The sequence below is a fragment of the Kryptolebias marmoratus genome, linkage group LG15, assembly GCF_001649575.2.
Source record: "Kryptolebias marmoratus isolate JLee-2015 linkage group LG15, ASM164957v2, whole genome shotgun sequence".
NCBI lineage: Eukaryota > Metazoa > Chordata > Actinopteri > Cyprinodontiformes > Rivulidae > Kryptolebias > Kryptolebias marmoratus.
This window is the reverse complement of record NC_051444.1, coordinates 7,772,493-7,792,255: the sequence shown is the minus strand read 5'-3', so window position 1 is coordinate 7,792,255 and position 19,763 is coordinate 7,772,493. Positions and strand designations below refer to the sequence as shown.

At 36.7% G+C, this 19,763-nt stretch overlaps 3 protein-coding genes across 3 annotated transcripts; all 3 read left to right on the top strand.

Moving 5' to 3' along the window:
* The first annotated feature begins 1,377 nt into the window (after positions 1 to 1,377).
* bola3 (bolA family member 3) lies at positions 1,378 to 3,752 on the top strand. Its single transcript, XM_017441432.3, has 4 exons — positions 1,378 to 1,555; positions 1,633 to 1,759; positions 2,489 to 2,577; positions 3,141 to 3,752. The coding sequence occupies exons 1-4, from the start codon at positions 1,496 to 1,498 to the stop codon at positions 3,204 to 3,206; spliced, it is 342 nt and encodes a 113-aa protein (XP_017296921.1). The 5' UTR covers positions 1,378 to 1,495; the 3' UTR covers positions 3,207 to 3,752.
* Positions 3,753 to 4,761: 1,009 nt separating this feature from the next.
* On the top strand, positions 4,762 to 16,144 carry vat1l (vesicle amine transport 1-like). The gene is made up of 9 exons (XM_017440677.3): positions 4,762 to 5,385; positions 5,883 to 6,012; positions 6,106 to 6,321; positions 6,519 to 6,661; positions 8,588 to 8,691; positions 9,421 to 9,476; positions 9,596 to 9,790; positions 13,540 to 13,623; positions 14,286 to 16,144. Exons 1-9 carry the CDS (start codon positions 5,168 to 5,170, stop codon positions 14,382 to 14,384), a joined length of 1,245 nt encoding a protein of 414 aa, XP_017296166.1. The 5' UTR covers positions 4,762 to 5,167; the 3' UTR covers positions 14,385 to 16,144.
* Positions 16,145 to 17,671: 1,527 nt separating this feature from the next.
* On the top strand, positions 17,672 to 19,171 carry clec3a (C-type lectin domain family 3, member A). The gene is made up of 3 exons (XM_017441531.3): positions 17,672 to 17,874; positions 17,968 to 18,054; positions 18,485 to 19,171. The coding sequence occupies exons 1-3, from the start codon at positions 17,769 to 17,771 to the stop codon at positions 18,880 to 18,882; spliced, it is 591 nt and encodes a 196-aa protein (XP_017297020.1). The 5' UTR covers positions 17,672 to 17,768; the 3' UTR covers positions 18,883 to 19,171.
* Positions 19,172 to 19,763: the final 592 nt, after the last annotated feature.

Here is a 19,763-nt window from a genome sequence, read left to right as displayed (position 1 = left end):
TGCAAAAACAGTTGTCACCCCACTAGTATGTTAATAAATCAAGAGACCACTTAAAAAAACAACATGTTGACATATAGGCAAAAATAAATAGCTTGACCTTGTTTCATTTATGTGTCACAATAACAAGAGAGTGACAGTGAGCAATGTTGTTGTTCTTTCAGCTGCTCTCTTTTGCAGGGGTCACCACAGCGAGCAAACTCACATGAAAGATTTGGCAATTGTTTCACACCAGATGCCCTTCCTGTCAGAACTTGGCCATGAACCTACAGCCTCAGGATTTTAAGACTGCAGCACTGATAACGGAGCTACAGCAACCCTAGTGTGAGTGCTACATGGAGCAATTAAAAAGGCAAATTTACCCTTTATACACTGTGCAATATATTAAAAAGAATCATTATGAAACTTCTTTGTGGTCCAACAACAATTTAAAGACAGTCTTCTAATCACCAGACCGGAATGAGAGATTAAAAGCCATTTTAATAATAACAATTTATAATAAAGTTAAAAGCTTTCCAAAACCGAGGGAGTTAATGAAGCTGGTTCCTTTTAGATATCCAAATTTTATTTTACCATAAAATTGGCTATATTAACAGCATTGCCTGATGACTGAAATGTGAGTTTCTTTTTGTAAAACTTCTGCTTTAGATATCTACAATCTTAATTCTTGATGGGAAGAGTGTATTTGTGGATATCTGAAGCTGAAAGCAAAATAAAACTAAAAAAGAACCATGACTGGGAAGAATGGGTAATTTAAGTAATGGAAGTATGCAGCACATAATCAGTCTAGCCATTAAATATCATATTAAAACATACACTTAACCTTTTAGCAATTCATAGATGTCTAAACTTAGGTTTTTCTAATAGAATCTCAGTTGTAGATTCTTTGAAATAAAAAAAAAGCTATTATTTTTAATGCTGACTAGTTGGTTTATTTTTTTGCTTCTGTAGTTCAGTGTTTATTTTTGTTCAAGTTTCATAAACAGTATAGCAAGACACATTTCACAACAAATGAAGTGCAAACTGAGCAGAAAAGGCAAAATAAAGAACTATCTGGTAAAATACAGAACAAACAAACAAACAAGTTTGGAAAATAAACCAAAAAACATTATTAATACAAGAGGATTTTCAATTTTTAAATTAAATAATTGATATATTGGTATATTGATTGGGCTTTTGTGTTGTTGCAACGATTTAGCACTTCCTTAAATAAACTTATTTCACTTTTTAAAAAAATCAATGCTGACGAGGAAGAATGTCATTTTAACTTGATGAGTTCCGTTTCATTATATATTACAACGGTCTGCCATACACAAGAAAGCCGAAGATTTTAGCTCCACCCACTAGAGGGCAGCATCTAAGATAATAGCTAGTAGTAGTTTAAAACCTCAAAGGAAGTAGAGAACGTCATATCACAGGGACAAAGTTATATCAGGGGGCATGACTTGTTGAGTTTTATCCCCAAACTGACGCCTTTTTTCCCCTCAACACCACCACGATGTTGGCCTGTAAACGGATCTGTTGCGGCGCCGTAATCTCCGCTCTTCGCAGCAACCGAGTACAGAACATTTTACCGTCGCATTTCAGCCCGCCTGCGGCTTCGCTTCTCTCATTTTGTGTGCGTGTGTCTTTCAGGTAGCTGGTTCTGGTCAGGTTCTGCAGAGGTGTCTGTCCACACAAACGGACGGGGAGGTCCGCATCGCAGAAGTGCTGAGGGAGAAGTTCCCTTTGGCTTCAAAGCTCAAAGTTGTGGACATATCAGGTCAATGCAGATGACTGAAGTCTTAGTAATTAACTGCAATGAATGCATGCTAAAGGGCACCAGGGGAGAAGAGGACAGACGAGTTGATTGTTTAATTAAAAAGGCATCATTTCAAACTGTTTTAGCTGCATTATCTTCCCATTGCATTATTGTAGCTTATGCATGTGTCAGTTCTGTCAGAGATGTGTTTCTGGATGTATATTTAGTTGACATTATTGTCATTATTTAGTGTCATTATTATGTCACTACCCCTTCACATGTCACTGAGCTATAAAACAAGGTTTTTGCTTATAATTACTTAAGACAGCATCACCTCTTTTCTTTCTTTTTTCCTGTTCATATCTGGAACCGAGGAAACCTTTGAATTACTTTTCTGAGGTTGATTTTCAGGCACAAAATGGCAGCTTAAACTAAAAGATACGATCAGTTTTACTTCTGAGTTTAGGATCATGTGATTGAGACTAGTTTGTTTCTTTAACAAAATTTTACTTAATTAGTACCTTTTTGTAATGTATTCTTATTGGATCAATTTCTAGTTTTTACCCTTTTAAGATTGGCTTAGTAGTCATCTTTAAAGTACTTTTAATAAGCTTTTTTGATTTAAAAAAAACTACCTCAGAATATGGATAGATAATTATTGACATCATTGTAATCTTGAAGTTATATGTGAAACAATGATTACTTTTTTCTTTTACTGATAATGTCGTTCTTGTCATCTCTTGTGTTTAGGTGGCTGTGGGGCCATGTATGAGATCCATTTAGAATCCAGTGAGTTTGAGGGGAAAAGGACAGTTCAGCAACACCAGTTAGTCAATCAGGTAAATCCACACCCCTGTATAACAACTGTGACAGTATCGAGGGAATGACAAGTCCAAATTTGTTGTCACGTTGTGTTATTTGCAGCCCAGTCAACAGTAAGTTGGCAGAAGACGGTGTAGAGTCTGTGTAAAAACGGATTGCAACACAATGTCAGGAAATAAATGGTGCACAGACAATATATATATATATATGTTTTTGAAAATGGCCTTTTAAGTTTGATGCTAAATACAGAAGAGGTTGCTCTAAATTTTCTGTTGCTTGCAAAAAAAAGAGAAAATAAACAAAATTTTGTTTACTGGTGTCTTTACTTGCAAGGATTTTGCCTATTTTAGTTAAAATATTCTGTTTTTATAACAATGTTGTAATAAATCTATGTAATACAATAACTGTACTGAAACGTGCACCCGAGTTGATTATTGCTTATGTATTTTTTTAATGTATTTTTTAACCATGCTTGTGAGATGTTCAAGATAATTCCCTTGTCTTTCAGTTAACTTTCAGTAAAACACTTTTTACATGGCTCCTGATTAACTGATTGGCTGTTATCTTGTGTCCTCCACAGGCGCTCAAGAATGAAATTCGAGGCATGCACGGCCTGAGAATATTTACTGACATCCCAAAACAGTAGCCCCTCAACCTTTTAGTTCACCAAATAACATTGTATGGACATAGGAGAGATGTTGTCACTCAGTCGATGTGTTTGATCATAACAGGAAATGTGCTAGCAGCAGAAATTCAGTTTCTCTGCAGTTATGTTCAAAACATCGACAGTGTGAAATGTGAAATACATGTACATTCAGATTACACTAAGTTGTGTTATTATTTTTAACTAATGAAGATATCTTTTACTCAGAGATAATATTATAAAGATCAAAGCTGAAACGCGCACAAAAATGACTTGGTAAGACTTTAGCAGGATTTCTCCCTGTTTGGAGTCTCTCAGGGTAGTTAGTGATGTCGGTGTTAAACAAGCAGTCCAGGAAGAAAGGAATGCAGTCATCATGAGTCGCAGACCCTTGTTTTACACTTGTTTGCCTAGAATGTGACCACAGTTTATGTTTTACAGTTCCAAAGGTGATTTTCTTTTTAAACTGCTACTAACATTTATGCACAAACCTTGTGTTTATGTCCTCTAATGTAAGTTGCAATAAAAAGCAGCTGTTTTACTTGTTGACTACGTTGCTTTTTGTGACTAAAAGAAATCATTGTTGTATATTTTATCATTACTGTCAGCAGCAGTAGTAGCAGTCATATAATAGAGCTCTTAGTCCAAATAGTATTACTGTTTTCCTGACTTCTCTTAACGTTGGAACAGAGTTGGAAAACACTGAAACTGCTGACTAGATGAAAAGTGGTTTTAGTTGAAAATTAAATTTAATTGAAAAGTAATCCTGTCTGTAAATAACTTGGGTGGGTATTATGTTTGCCCATAAACTATTAGGAGTTATAAATACACCAAACATTTACTTTTTTTTAAAAGTACTGCATAGTTAACTCAGGCGGCTGGTTTTGTACACTAAAAATCTGGACACATTTCTAGAAAGATTATTTTAAAATGGATATAGTGAAGATTAATTTTTCCAGGATAAAAATGTCTCAACCAGTATTGAAACTTCTTTTTGTGCTGAAAATGAGTCAAAGAAACTGCAATAATGCTTTTTTATTCTTTTCTTTAGTTCATAAATACATGTATTTGTCTCTTGGGATAGAGTGATTCCACATGTTTTTAATTCTTTATCTTAAAGACAATGCTATGTTGACATTACAAATTATTTATCACCACTACTTTAAATGATTACAAGGAAGTCTTGTTTTTAAAAATGATAAGTGTTAAAAAACTTTTCCACAGTGCTGTATTTAGTCAGTTCTCAACAAATCATCATCATACAGGTAAAGTAGACTGACAGAAACACAGTGTTGCTGTATGAAAGTTGAAAATATCACACAGGTACTAAAGTTTGACCAAATTTGGCTAAGTAAGGATCTTTTAATTGCTAGCTGCCTCATTCCTCCCAAATGTAAACAAATTAAGGGCGGGGCTAATTTTGAAGTCCACTCGCTGTATCCATGGCAACGTCACACTCGCAGTTTCGCCATTCTTTTAAAATTTATTTTTCTCTGCCGCTACGATAATTTATTTTATTTTTTTCAGATGGACTGATTTAAGGAGAACACCGGGCTTTTGTCTTCACTTCGTGAAACAACGCTGACACCCAAACGAGTTTTATTATCAGACTTTTAAGTTGTTCACGCTTTCTGCCAGCAGATGGAGCACTTTCAGCTTCGTGCTACAGCGCAACTAGTTAGCTTATAAAACAACCCGATTAAACATTTGCTTAATACTTAAAATATCAGGGTTTTTATTTATTTATTTTGCCGACCATTTCCGTGACTTGTATGGGAAAAAAACAACAACTTGCGTTTCGGACTTGTGATTAAAACACGACCACATGAGCCGCTCTGCGCCTTCTGGATCAGGTGAATTTCACAGCGCCTGACCGTCTCCGATCAAACTGCTCGCCACATCACTCCGGAGGAAAGAGAGAGGGAGACACAGAGACAGAGAGACGGGGTTACGGCAGCTCCGACATGGCTAAAGAAGGAGCAGATATGACAGAGGAAACCGAGTACATGATAGACAGGAACGTGGGGAAGGAAAGCCTAAACGTGGAATCACCTGGCGGCAATGCCAAAGAAATGCGAGCGGTGATGTTGACGGGTTTCGGAGGTCTGAACAAACTCCGGGTAACCAAGAAGGCAATGCCCGAGCCTCAGGATGGGGAAGTCAAGATCCGCGTCAAAGCGTGGTAAGTGTGAGGGATTTACATGCACTTTTACGCTGCGTTTTGTTTTTTGATTTATTTTAGTCTGAAGGCTGCAAAGCTTCTTGCTGAGCAGTCATGAAGCCACAGGTCTTTCCATGTGCAAGAGCTGAAATCCGTTCATTACAGACACAACTGATGTCAGCATTTTCCTCCTGATTCAATCATTTTAAACACCTTTATAAAGCACCAGTGTTGGCGAGCACTTTGCTGAAATTAAAGTGCATTCCTCCTTATCCAGAGCAGAATAATTTGTGGAATCTGGCCTTGTACTTCTCAGAGGACCAGCCTATGACTCACTGCTGATAATAATGAAAACAGTAGCACTGGGCAATCCTTAAATCTTTTACCAGCTCAAATTAAATATGCGTTATTAAACAGCTGCCCGTCTCTGTTTAAAGGCAGGCTTTTATTATTAAAACATTAAATCTGACGGATTAAATGCCAACAAACAAGAAGGTCCTCATTATTTTTTGTTGCAGTGGCTTGAATTTCCTGGATTTGATGGTACGTCAGGGGAACATCGACAATCCTCCAAAACCCCCCATTGTCCCTGGATTTGAGTGCTGTGGAATAGTGGAGTCAGTGGGTGAAAACACAGAGGGATTTGAGGTTAGTGACATCACAAAACCATCAACAAAACTACGAGATGAGTGCCTGCTTTCTGTCCTGACGCTTCCATAACATGTATTTATTTATTTCCAGATAGGTGACAAAGTCATGGCGTTTGTGAATTACAACGCCTGGGCGGAGGTGGTTTGCACACCAGCGGATTTTGTCTACAAGATGCCAGATGAAATGACTTTTCCAGAGGCAGCAGCTTTCTCCCTAAACTTTGTGGCTGCTTACATGATGCTCTTCGAAGTTGCCAATCTGCGAGAGGGGATGTCGGTGCTGGTCCACTCGGCAGGCGGTGGTGTAGTAAGTTCACCGGTTCCCCGATCACCACGAGATGTGCACTGCAACATATTCAATATGTTGTCACTGAAGTTGTTAAAAGCATAATAAACACAATGCAGACATAAATTTAATGTCGCTCTGTGTAATTCATTCAGCGTTATTGTCTTTTTTCCCCCGCACACACACTGATAAACACTTGTTACTGTTATTATTTTCAGGGACAAGCTGTGGCTCAGTTGTGCTCCACTGTACCAAATATAATCGTGTTTGGGATCGCCTCCTCTTTCAAACATGCAGCCATCAAAGACTCCGTGACTCACCTCTTTGACAGAAATGTGGATTACATACAAGAAGTTAAAAAGTAAGCATGCCACGTCTGTCTGTAGTCTGATTTGTTGCTCAGAAGTCTTTTTACTGTTTTGTTTTTTTTCTTTATGGTGTATTTATAGTTTGTCAAAGCGGACTGAAATTTAAGGCACTGCCGGGTAGCTCTTTATGTTAGTTGATGCGATAACATGGATGTTGCTGAGGGCAGAGAGCTGTGCGAGGATGCAGATGTTGCCGGTTGCCTTATTTGCGCTTGTGTGGCAGCGGTCCCCATGGCAACTACCGGCTCCACTCAAAGAGAAGCAGCATTGTGCGGGGTGGAGGTCTGCTTGTGGAACAACTGAACCAATTAGAGATGGGCAGTGATACACTAAATGTTACTACATGCATCCTGTCAGCTGGAGTACTTACAATATAAAAAATAAAGAGCATTGCAGACATGCGGTGTGGTGTATTGCAGTGATAAGATAAGATAAGATAGGTTTTATTTATTCTCATATTGGAAATTTGCAGATTTAGCTCAAATAAGCTCTAATAAAGTGAAAATCTTATTATTATAAAAGCTTTAATTGTTTAATTTTACAGCAAAAATATTCTTTAGTAATTGAGGTTTCATGCTTTTGACCCACATTTCAGCTGTGGTTGTGGATTACTATGCTTTTCATCTCTCTGGCCGACACATTCTTCCCAGGATCAAGTACAAAGTTCACTTAAATTAGTCTTTTTTTACAAAAGCAAAAACCATGGGAATCACAAGACCAACGAGCAGTTCAGCCAAGCCGGTGTTCAGAGTTGTAAGGCAGAAAGCATGAAATTGTTGCTCCTAACGCATCTCACATTCTTTTATTTCTGTTCCTTTAGTATTTGCAGTATTCCTCCCACCTGTGAATCATGATTTTTGTGATAATCTGAGAGCACATTTTTGTAGCATCGCAAAACATCAAAAATATCTAAATACGAAAACTACACAGTGAAAAGGAAAATGTGGGTTCTGCACAGTAAGTATTTTTTTTCTTCGACAGTAATGCCTGAGAGAGCAAACGATTATATTTAATGGATTCAGAATTAAAATGTAGAACCACTCCAGAGCGTGAATCACAGGCTACATCTACGGACTCTTTTTAGTCTTCCTTGCTAAACACAGTCATGCAGCCATTTTACAGCTTTAGATACTTTTTGACTCAAGCATTACTTAAAAATCCCAAATTATTTTTTGTCAATTACTTTGCAAAACTACACGGTCAGCGAGCCTGAAACAATTAGTCAAATAACTGATTAGTAGTTAACCAGAAAATGGATCTGAAGCTAAATTTGGACAATGTGTAACTTTTATTGTTGATTAAACTACTGGTCATTTTGAGGATAAATGTTTAAGTCATTCATGCGTCAGAAAATAATGAAAAATAGGCAATAAGGAAGGCTAGAGGGGAGATATTTGGATGCAGTCAGAGAGGACATGGAGGTAGTTGGAGTGAGGACAGAGGACACAGAGGACAGCGTTAGACGGAGGAGGATGACTCGATGTGGTGACCCGTGAAAAGGGAACAGCTGAAAGAAAAAGAAGAAGAAGAGTGAATGTGGTTTTCAGAGTTCTCAAGGTGAAATCTTCAAATTGCTTGAATGTTCAGATAAAAGATTTAAAAAAACAACAACATGAATCCAGTGTGATTTTCAGCTTAAATTCTTTTGAATCTTTTTAAAATTTTTAACAAGTTTTTTTAAATATCCACATTTGCAGTCAATGGGCTGAGTTAATTAACTGATTTGTGGATTTGTTAAAAAAAGTTTGTTATTAGACCTCAGTTAGAAAAAAAACAATATATATATATTATTCTTTATTATTGTCAGGAGCCACACCCTTAATATGACCAGAATAAGGTTGGTCCTGAACTGATTGTCCCCCTTTTTCACTGCTTGCAGCTGTATTTTGAACAGACTTCATGTTTGCTTTGATCTGCAGGATTTCTCCTGATGGAGTTGACATTGTGCTGGACTGCCTTTGTGGAGAGAACACGGGGAAAGGCCTGAGCCTGCTGAAGCCACTGGGAACCTACATTCTCTATGGTAGGGTCAACATTTGCCTCTTTCTGTTTGTTGCCTGTTATGTGATAATACTCAGATGTGTAGTTTGTTTTCATTTTATGTTCATTTTGCTTAAACTTTTACTCAAATGTTTGGTAATAATTATGAAGGGTTGTTTAAAAAGATGTATTGTCATTACTCTCAAGTTAAAGCTTTAGCTGAAATGTGTAACTGGGTATAAAAAAAACTTTGATACAATAGAATGGACATTTTCAACCTTTTTGAATGGGATAAATAAACTTTTGTATTTGTTTTTCTTTTTCAGTTAAAGTAAATATTTCTGTCTGCAGCTACTCTTCTAATAGGCAGGCATGAGAGCATTATTGATCTAGTAAACATTCCCATTAGGTTCTAATATTTCATTATCAGTCATCTTACAGATATTCATTGTTTTGGCAGCTGGAAAAGTTACATGATCCTAATGCTTGTTTGATGTATTTTATAGCCTGTAAATGAAATGTATTGTCTTTCACAGCTTCCATTATCATACCCTGCCAAGTCTTATGCATTCAGTAACTTCATTACCCTGAGATTAATTTATTAGTACTAGTTGTGCTGAACATATGCAAAGACATGCTTCCACAGTTCTAAAGGTCTAAGGAGCCAACTTTTCCTCCCCCACCTCGTTCTTCTTGCGTCATAGCTGCCTGTTATTGACCAGCCACGTCTGTCCAGCCTACAGCAATAATCCTTTTCTTTTTGTTTTTTCAGGCGCATCAAACATGGTCACTGGGGAAACAAAGAGTTTCTTCAGCTTTGCAAAATCTGTGAGTCAGAGATGCAAACTATCATCCATATTTAAAGGAAATAGCATCCTGTAACTACCTTATGAATTTCATGAGGCGCATACAGGGTTCATGTGTCTCTGGTTTGTTTTATCCTGCAGTGGTGGCAGGTGGAAAAGGTGAATCCTATTAAACTTTATGAGGAGAACAAGGTCATAGCAGGATTCTCACTCCTCAACCTCCTCTTCAAACAAGGGAGATGCAGTCTTGTGAAAGCAGTGATGGACAAACTCGTGTGTCTTTATGAGCAGAAGAAGATCAAGCCTGTAGTGGACTCCCTGTGGGCGCTGGAGGAGGTAAGAACCAGGGGGTTCAAGATGATCAAATGATCCCCTCAATGTAACGTCCTAGAAACTGAGGGAGAAAACCTTCCCTCTATCTGTCGGTATTAGTACAGATGAAAAAAATAGAAACAGGTATTACATATTTTTAAGTGAGACTGGACAGACATATTGTTGCATCTTCCAGTCTTAATGTTGACATCAGTCACCAGTAAATGTTGCCTAAAACTGTGAAGTTTGCCATCACAAGTTGACATGGAATGATTGACCATAATTTAAGTGAAGAAAGTCTCAATAATTGTGTGTTTTTATTTAAACACAAACATAGTCAGGCAGTCCAAGACAAACTGCTTCCAACAGAAGACAAGATGCTGCCAGTTTTTATTTTTATTTTTGTTTCATCATTATTATTTTTTAGTTGCTTTTATTGCCACTGAACAGAAAGTACAATTTCAACATTAAGTTTATTTATAGCTCTGATATAGTGCCAAATATCTCCAGCTAAATTTAAACTGCAGTTAGCTCGATTGGTTTAGTCCTTCTCACTTAATTTATACAGCACAGAAATAACTAAAAAATATGCAAAACATACAAACCAAAATTGTAAATTTTGCAGCAAAAAAATAATAATTAAAATGCCAGAGAGCACAAAGCATTATTCAGATGTGAGTGAAAATGTTGAATGCTTAACTTTTTCACTTTTCAGTTGCCAGTATTGTTACATCAGTGTGTCAAAGGAGCATTCACTCAGTCTATCAAGAGTTCAAATGGAAGATAATAGTTGGTAAAATGAGTGGCACAGTGGCATAGTGGTTAGAGCTGTTGCCTCCCAGCTAGAAGGTTGCAGGTTCGCTTCCCGGCCTGAGGCCTTTCTGGGTGGAGTTTGCATGTTCTCCCTGTGAACACGTGGGTGTACTCCGGTTTCCTCCCACAGACCAAAAAACATGCATGTTAGGTTAATTGATGACTCTAAAATTGTCCCTAGGTGTGAATGGTTGTTTGTCTCGTTCGCCTATATGTGGACTTGCGACCTGTCCAGGGTGTCCCCCGCCTCTCGCACAGTGACTGCTGGGGATAGGCACCAGCTACCCGCGACCCGGAATGGAGAAGTGGCTAAAGAAAATGGATGGATGGATAGTTGGTAAAATGATAACATATTTATATTTTATTAGCAGATGAATACTTTAAACAAGACTTTATTTCATTTAAAGTATCATAGAGCTATTAAACCATAGACTGCTCACTGACAGCAAGATGCCATCGGGACATTGTAAAAAAACTGTTAAACTAGTATTTGTAATAAAATAAAAAACCCAACAAACATGGCAGTCAGTCTGCTTGAATTATAATCTGCTATTTGAATTGCACCGCAAACAGATTGTAAATAGTCTCATGTCTGTGTGAATGGTGTTCTCAGTGGGATGTAAGAAGGGCTTGAAATCAAGTAATCTTGAGTTTTTAAGCTTAATAGAATGAACTCATTCATTTTTGCCCATCTTAGCTAAATTAAAACATTTTACAAAGTCTCAGACTAGCTTTAGACGTCAACTAAACTTTGACTTCTTGACAAGATTTTGCCAGATTTTAGCAAAGGTGTGTCTGTGTGTAAACTGTCTAACAGTTTAAATGTTCTTTAGATGGCTTTTCAACAAAAAATATTCTGAGTTGGGTTCTTTTTTATTTGTTGAGCTCACTGTGGGTCTGGAGCTCTTTATGAAGTGGTTATTTTACTTAATGATAAACTGTAACACCACTTTCAGACTGCAGGCCCCGGTTGGGTGCGGGGTTAATTAAAAGTGTTTGACCAAAGCTTGCCTTATTCATGTGACAGATGTAGTTTAACCTCCCTCCCTGGTCATGTGCATGTTCCTTTTTTTTCATGATTACCCATGTTAGTCTGTTTAAGCAGCAGCACACAGGCCACCAGAGAAGAGGAGATCAACTTCTCCCACTTATCTTTTACTGTATGTCTTCTTGCCTTTCTGCACAGAGGCATTTTTGTTGATTGAGATGCTGAGGTTAGGTTTATCCTCAGCCTGTGGATGCTTTTCTGATGATGCTTTAGAAGTTTGGATAAAGGGATATGCGGCGTTATATCTCAGCAAGCTCCCTGCAAGTCGAACTGAACTTTGTAGCCACAGTCAAAAATAGAAAGAGATGTTGATGAGCTGTCTGCTGTCCGCAGATTTTTATTTCTCATGGGAAACTTCCCATGTAGTGTTGTCATTACACTTTGGCAAATTGCTCAGGCCATTCACTGAAACCATTGCCCATGAAGAATTTCATTAGAGGGCTAGGTAGCGTGGGATGTGGTGTCGGGCCACAACCTGCCTCACTCATTAATATGCCTGGAAGGAGAATTAATTGGGCGCCAGTTTACATGTTGACCATGGCAACCTTTTTTTTCTGGACTGAATCGTTGAGGAATATGAATCTGAGTGGAACAACTTAGTGAGAGGTTATGCAACCAGCAGCAGCTTTTAGGATGAAAATAGACATTTGTTGTTACATTTTCAGGTTCTAAGGTGAATGCTGTGAACGTACAGAAAAAAGTCAGCCTTTTTATAATATCACAGGTAGATGTTTTTGTATAAATACTATTAACGTACTAAATTGTTTACAAACCTGTATACCTTCTCCTCTTTTTAAACCATGTTTTGCTCTACACTTGGTGTTTTCTGTCTTTTAACAACTGCTTTTGATACAATGGCTTGCAGACAAAGAGGCACACAATCTGTGGTTTCTGTGGGAGAAGTGTCCTCTTTTTTACTTATTGAGAAGCAACGATGTTAAACTGTGTACTGTTTTGATTAGGAATATATGTTTTTGAGTGAAAGAATTGTTGTTTGGACACATCAAATGAAAACACATTCACAGCCTGGCTTATTGCTCTTTAAAACCTCTGTATCGTCTTACAGTCTTTACATTACTTTCTTTACCTTGACAAACTTTTTTTTTTATTATGACTAACTAGATGCTAGGTAGAGATGCTGAAATAAGCAAGTACATAAAACTTTCTGTAACAGTGGCTGATAATTACAAATGCTATTAGTTCACTTAAAAATGATTCAAGACAAACAACAATAATTTCAGTTTAAGTTTAAGACTCTGTTCCAGATTGTCTGTAATTGCATAGTTGCAGATTGTTTTAGAAGATATGACAGTGAAATGTGCTGTTCAGTACAAAAATCTGATATATGTGAAATGCCTTTTATTTGGGCTTGCCAACATGAGGATTTGTCTAACATGGTTTTAAATCTTCAGGTCAGTGCACTGCTCTTTTGTCCTCATTATTGTGAAACAATTGGACATTTCTTTCATGCAAAGGCCAACTCCCCTTTTGACCCTCCATTGTCCTCCCAAAGATGTTTGGAGGCTGTTCACAACAACAGATCAATGGGTTAATTCAGTGATTTGCAGGGAAGACCTTCCTAACAGCCAACCTGCTTTTATTCTGCTTTTAGCTGCCTGACTGCATCAGACTCTTCAGATGGACCAGATGTCAGATTTTCTTTAGCTCACAATAAATCACCCAAACTATTGCTAAGTAATAGAAATTTGAATAATGTGACATGTAAGTCATACTACAGAGAAACACACACTCCCCATAATCTCAAGATCTTGTATTCTGCATTGAAACAATAAATTTATACCATATGTACACTTTATAAATGATTTACGCAATTTAAACACTTTTCAAGCTTTGTGGCATTGTTGTTATGAAAATAAAATGATTTTTTTATTATTATTATTTTTATTCTCAGGTTAAAGAGGCCATGCAGAGGATTCACGACAGAGGCAACATAGGAAAACTCATTCTGGATGTTGAAAAGTCTCCAACCCCTCTGGTAAAATGTTTTTCTTTTAAATAATTTTCAGTACCTCTTTGTGCGAGATAAAAATGATCACATCAAATACATCAACAGACATTACTTTTCTGTGGTTTAATTTGGGTGTACAGATTGGGGCTAAGATGTTTTATTTTCTGCAAGAAGTAACATTGCCAGAGTTAAGGCAAAAGTTTAACACAATTACACAAATAAAGACTTTAGAGCTCTTTTGGTTTTTCCAGTTTTTCCTTGTTCACATAATCAGCTTCATGAGTATCTGAGCACTCTTACCATTGTAATAAATCAGAGATTTGGCAATCAAGATATGAATAAAGGGTCCAGTGTAAGCTTTAGTTTATTATAAATAAATTTTTAGAGTTTTTAAACCACCCTGTTTTGGTGCTAAACATGAATAGACATTTGTGATCTCTGCTGTAAATGTTTAAATGAAGTCAAGGCGATGTAGGAGCACTTGATAAGATTTCCTCATATTTTACAGCAGACTCTTTCATGTTGATCGTTCAGCATTTACAACAAAAATGAAACAAATAGACCTGGAATATTGCCACTATGAGAAAGCACATTCATACCTTTAACATTTTAACATTTTTCCACGTCCCTACTTTCATTAGTAGGTCAGGAATCAGTTAATTGCTGCTATAAAATGATTTAACCACTAGATGGCCAATGACAGCACGGAGACCAGTGAAGCAGGAGAGGAAGAAGAGGAGCCTGAGGGAGACAATGACAGCAAGGAGCGAATGCCCTTCATCCACTAGAGTCAACAAACCCCCACCAGAACTCACGTAGAGACTGGAGAGTACACACATTCACCACAGAGGAACACAACCACACACGAGTGTGTGTGTATATCTGCATGTCCAGTATGCCTAGATGCTATATGAATGTACAGTACATGTTTGTGCTTTTTGTTTGTTAACTGTTAGCTGATTGGTCAAGCAAAGGGGAAATGAAGAATAACACATTTGTAGCCCGGGAGCCATTCTGAAGCCAGTGTTCTACTTTTTAGTGTACTTCAATGTAATATGAATGTGTATTTTAAAGACAACTGCACCTGCCAACGGTTTGCTGGATTAGCAACAGAGTGAAATCTGCTGATCTGCTACTATTTATGATACACTCTCATAAATACGTTTAGTAAAGCATTTGTCTGGCATGTATTGTGAGAGTGAAGTGGACTTTTATTTTCACTTGTCTTCAGTATAAACAAACAACTGAAATAAGTTGGAGAAAATCTGTGTCTTGATGCTTTTTACTAAAGTTGTAAATGCCTTCTTTGAGTTACAGTAAATAATGTGCCAACACGTAAGGTAGTGAAGTCTGTGTAGACTTTAGCACAATATTTCATTTTTGAGAGCCATCCTTAAGATATTATGGGAACACCAGTGCCTTTGAGCTGCAAATGAGTGTTTTAATACATTAAATACTCTTGGCATGTTAAACTAACATTAAACAAACAAAAAGGTGTTTTTGAATAAAATATGCAAATTGGCTCAAGGTTTTTCCATGCCTGTTTTGGTGCCACAACAACTCTGTTTATTGATTCCAAAATAAACTATTTATTCAGAACTTAACTGAAATATGAATAACCTCATAGTGTTATATTTATTGTCATACGGCTCATTTGACAGAAATATACAGTTTGTTTCAAGAAGTCACATTTATATTTTGCAGAATATTTGTGAAAGCTAAAGAAAGTGTGATTGAAATCTTGGATTTTTACGACGCGATTAGTCAGACTGCAGCCAAAGGTTTGTGGAGTCTTTGCATTGCCTGTCTGACCAAAGTCATTGACTTTTTGGTGCCTCACAACAAAAGTGCCACAATGCTTATAAATATTTTTTACTGTGAAATGGTGTTTAGCAGCAGGCTGATGGAAGTTTGAGCAACACTGTGTGTTTGTAGGAGTATGATAAGCTATCTGCAAGTTATTAAAGTCATACACTCCCCTGTTCAGATGAATGTCTTGCTTTTAGTTTTAGTAATAAAAACAAATAATTTCATTTTCATTATTTGCTTGGCCTTGCACACTTACTGTTTTAAATTGACATTCTGATTAAAGACAACTTCACATAGAATGAGCCTTTTTTTCAGTTATAAGAAATAAACAGAACACATCATTGCTTTTTAACCATGTAATTTTTAACTGATAAAATGTTTTGCAACAACAAGCTAACAGTAAACTCTGAACGCTGAAGGTTGTGATAAAGTATGAAGAGAATGTGTAAATTGTCCAAGTTAAGAAGTTGTGTAGATGCTTTGGAAATACTTCTCAGTTTCGATATTTGATCTGTGTATGACTGTGTGTCTGTCTGTGAAGGAAAGGGTGTGTGTTTTGGACTGTGTGTTATATCGCCTTGTAAAAGGAAAAGCAAACGCTGTGTGAAGATGTTCAGCATCGTAGTGTATTTACAAAATTCCTTTCAAACTATACGGCCTGATATTTTTGTCACAGTTTTTGTTGTGTGTTTTCTTTGAGCACTGCTCTGTTTACTTGAATAAATTTATCTGCAAAATATACTGCAGCTGTGTTTTTATTTTTTATTTTCCTATGACAGCTGAACAACCTTTACACCCTCTCTTACACTACTTTTTTTTTGATGGCATTAGAAATGTGAGATTCACAGTTTTTCAAAAGAATGATGGCTTTACCAGAGTGCGACGTAGTGATTCATAAGTGCTTTAAATGGAAAAAAAGGAAGGAGGGCTTTCATTGTAATCGCATACAAAGATGTTTTTCTGAATCTAGGACCTTCAAATTGCAGTGAGTGTATTTCGAGATAAAAAGCACAAAATTATATATGTTATTCTCTGTATAGGACTTATTGGAAAACTCCGCATAAGAAGGTTAGATGAGTATTTTGCATCCAAAAATAATAAAACTATTATAAAGTTTCATTTAGCAGCTATAAGTTGTTTTATACTGTAGTTCATTTCTTAATAGAAACATATTTTAATCAGTCAACAACAACATAGTTCAGCTGGTTTTCAGACTTGGATAGCTATATTGAGCTCACAAGCTCTATGATGTTTTTCCTTTTCCCTGCTCCCTCCCATCTGTGTACAACAGCTCACTATAAATAACCTTGTCTGCAGCAGTGCTGAGAGTTAGGTTTTTAATGACAGCATTATTTATCTTTTAAATAAATGATGTAGTGTGACAGACTCATTTAGGATCTCTGCATATATACCAAGATGATTTCAGGGTTCCTACAGATTTTCCACTTCAACAATCCAGGCTTCTCTAAACTCAAATTTTGCCTGTTTCTGATGCCTGAGTAACAGTATGTTTCTGTAAATGTTTTATAAGCAGTTCTAGGTATAGTAGCTTATAAGGATTAAAAACAACAATAAATCAAAAATGTAAGTTGAAACTGACCAGGCTTTATGTCACATGAACAAAAGTGACTATGTCCATATTTTAAAATTTTTGTTAGGAGCAATTTTGAGCAACTTATTTTTAAAAAATTAGGAATAAAGACTTTAAAACAAACAGAAATTATTAGAAACAAACAAAAAATTCATTTAATTTTCTATTTTCCATACTTATCTAAACTTGGAAAACAAATTTAAAGATTCCAGACATTTTCATATTTTATTAGAGTATATTGTTATGAATTATTATGTTCATTATTTTATTATTATTATTATTATGTTATAATATTGTGAATTTAACATTTATTTGTATATTGACTCCAGTCAGTGTACTTCAATCCTGTTTTTGTTATAACATTTAACATTTAGGAGATGTTTTTTTCTGAGTTGAAAACAGATGAGTAATGTTTTTAAAAATTGATTCCAATAAAATATGACAGACATGAGCTGAAGAACCCTGTATTAGTGAGATGGTCAACAAATGTCCAGTTAGTCTGTGAAATGAAAGGCACACTGCTTATTGCACCTTGTTCCAGGTAAATATTTACCTAAAAATAAACTAGATACAAGGAGATCATTATTTGCCTCCACTCCTTTCCCACCCTCACCTCCTCCTGATGTTTGGACAAAAACAAACAGCACTGGAGCCAACGCAGGGAGAGAACCCAGACAGGCTCACAGAGGGCTAGTATATATTGAGCTGCCTGCTGGACTCTTGGTTCCCTTCACAGAAATACAAGTGGTGCCGCAGAGTCCTGCACTGGAACATGGCTCATCTGACCCTGCCAGTCTTCCTTGCTCTCAGCTTCTCCTTGCTCTGCTGCAGCCTCCCATCTCGCACAAGGAAAGCCGTTTCACCCCTTCAGTCTGGAGGTAGCTCCAAGTGACATGCTGTTCATGAATAACGTGCTCCGTGTCAATGTTGATCATCTGACCTGTTTTTATTGTCTCCTTGTTGACGAGCAGCTGCAGAGGATGACGATTTGAAGACTCAGATTGAGAAGCTGTGGCAGGAGGTGAACTCACTGAAAGAGATGCAGGCATTGCAGACAGGTAATGCCTTTACTAAATACATTACTGCCGTTTAGAAAATAATAGATTGAATTTAGACCCATTGCTGCACTCTTTGGGATGCTTAATAAAATATTTGAGTAAATAGTTCACATCAAAATGTGATTAATGTCACTTCAATTTGTAATGACCAACTTTTAATGATGTTGATGTAATCCGTAACCACTAGAGGGCAACAGTGCTCATTTAATTTATTCAATGGTCAATTCATTAAATAATCTTCACATTGCGTGTAATGTTTCCACAGTTAGTAACAAAATAATTAGAAAAGCTTTCTGAACAGTGAGTAAACAAGTCTCTCTTGAGAAATTTACAATATATATATTGCTTTAGTTTTGATCTATTGGCATGCAATATTTTCACATTTATTACAATTCATTTCACTCTTGAAATAAGCTTTTTATATTTTCAGTGTGCCTCCGGGGTATCAAAGCTAACAGAAAGTGTTATCTCACAATTGAGGAGCCCAAACATTACCATGAGGCAAACGAAGACTGCATAGCTCAGGGAGGAACTCTTGCAACACCACGGGACCTGATGGAAAACAATGAGCTGAGGGAATATGCCAGGAGAAGTGCCCCGGGAACCAGGGACTTCTGGATTGGTGTGACAGACATAGTGAAAGAAGGCCAATATGTGGATGTCAACAGCCTGCCAGTCAGCTACTTCAACTGGGATCGCTCCAAGAAGCAGCCAACAGGAACAAAAAGGGAGAGCTGTGTTGTGCTTTCAGTGGCTGCTCAGGGAAAGTGGCATGACGAGGTGTGCCGGAGCCTGAAGAAGTACATCTGTGAATATATTATTCCCTGAAGGGAAAACTGAGGTGGCTGGAAATTTGAAGAAATGTTATGTGGTTTAAAACTAACAAACTATACAAAGATGTGCTGTCAGTTCATGACAGAAAGATGACAATTAGATTGCCTGTAAGTTTTATCAAACACAATAGTAACTCAAGTAAAACCTCAAATATGTTCATATACTTAAATAAATGAATTGAATTATGTTATTTAGTGGTGATTAAAGTTATATTGATGCTTCATGTTTATGTTTATGTTTATGCAAGAAAGAATGACTACAAAGTAAACAAAAATAAACAAAAATATAAACTTTTTTGATTGTCTTCATTTTTTTCCATGCCCTTTTTTATTTTTGAATTTAGACTATCCCTCAGAATTGATTTTGAGTTTCTCACTGTCTTGACATTTTTATATTTAAATTTTATTGTCAGGTTCTGTTTTAGAGCAGATGTCCCATTTATTACTTAAATCATGTCTGTTTTTCCAGTCTCAAAACTAGCTAGAAGGAAGTCTCAAGTCTCCTCATGACCCTTCTTTGGAATGTTGGAGGGAACCCAAATCACCAAAAATAAACTGTAACAAACACAAAAGGAACAGGCAAACATTCAGAAAGGGACTCTTATCAAACCTTCCTGCTGTGAGGTGACTGTGAAATATGCATCAGTGTTTGTTCAGATTTGCTGCTGCTGCAAACTGTGTAAAAGGAGAGCAATATGTGTGAAAATATCTAGTGACATATATATAAAAATAAAATATTGTTGTGCCTCATTCTATACTTCCAAGTAAACAACCTATGTCTTCACTTGTACCCCTCTAAACGTACATGCACGCACCTACGTCATTGTGTCGTCATAGTATGGTAATCTAGTTTACTATATAATATTTAAGAGGAAA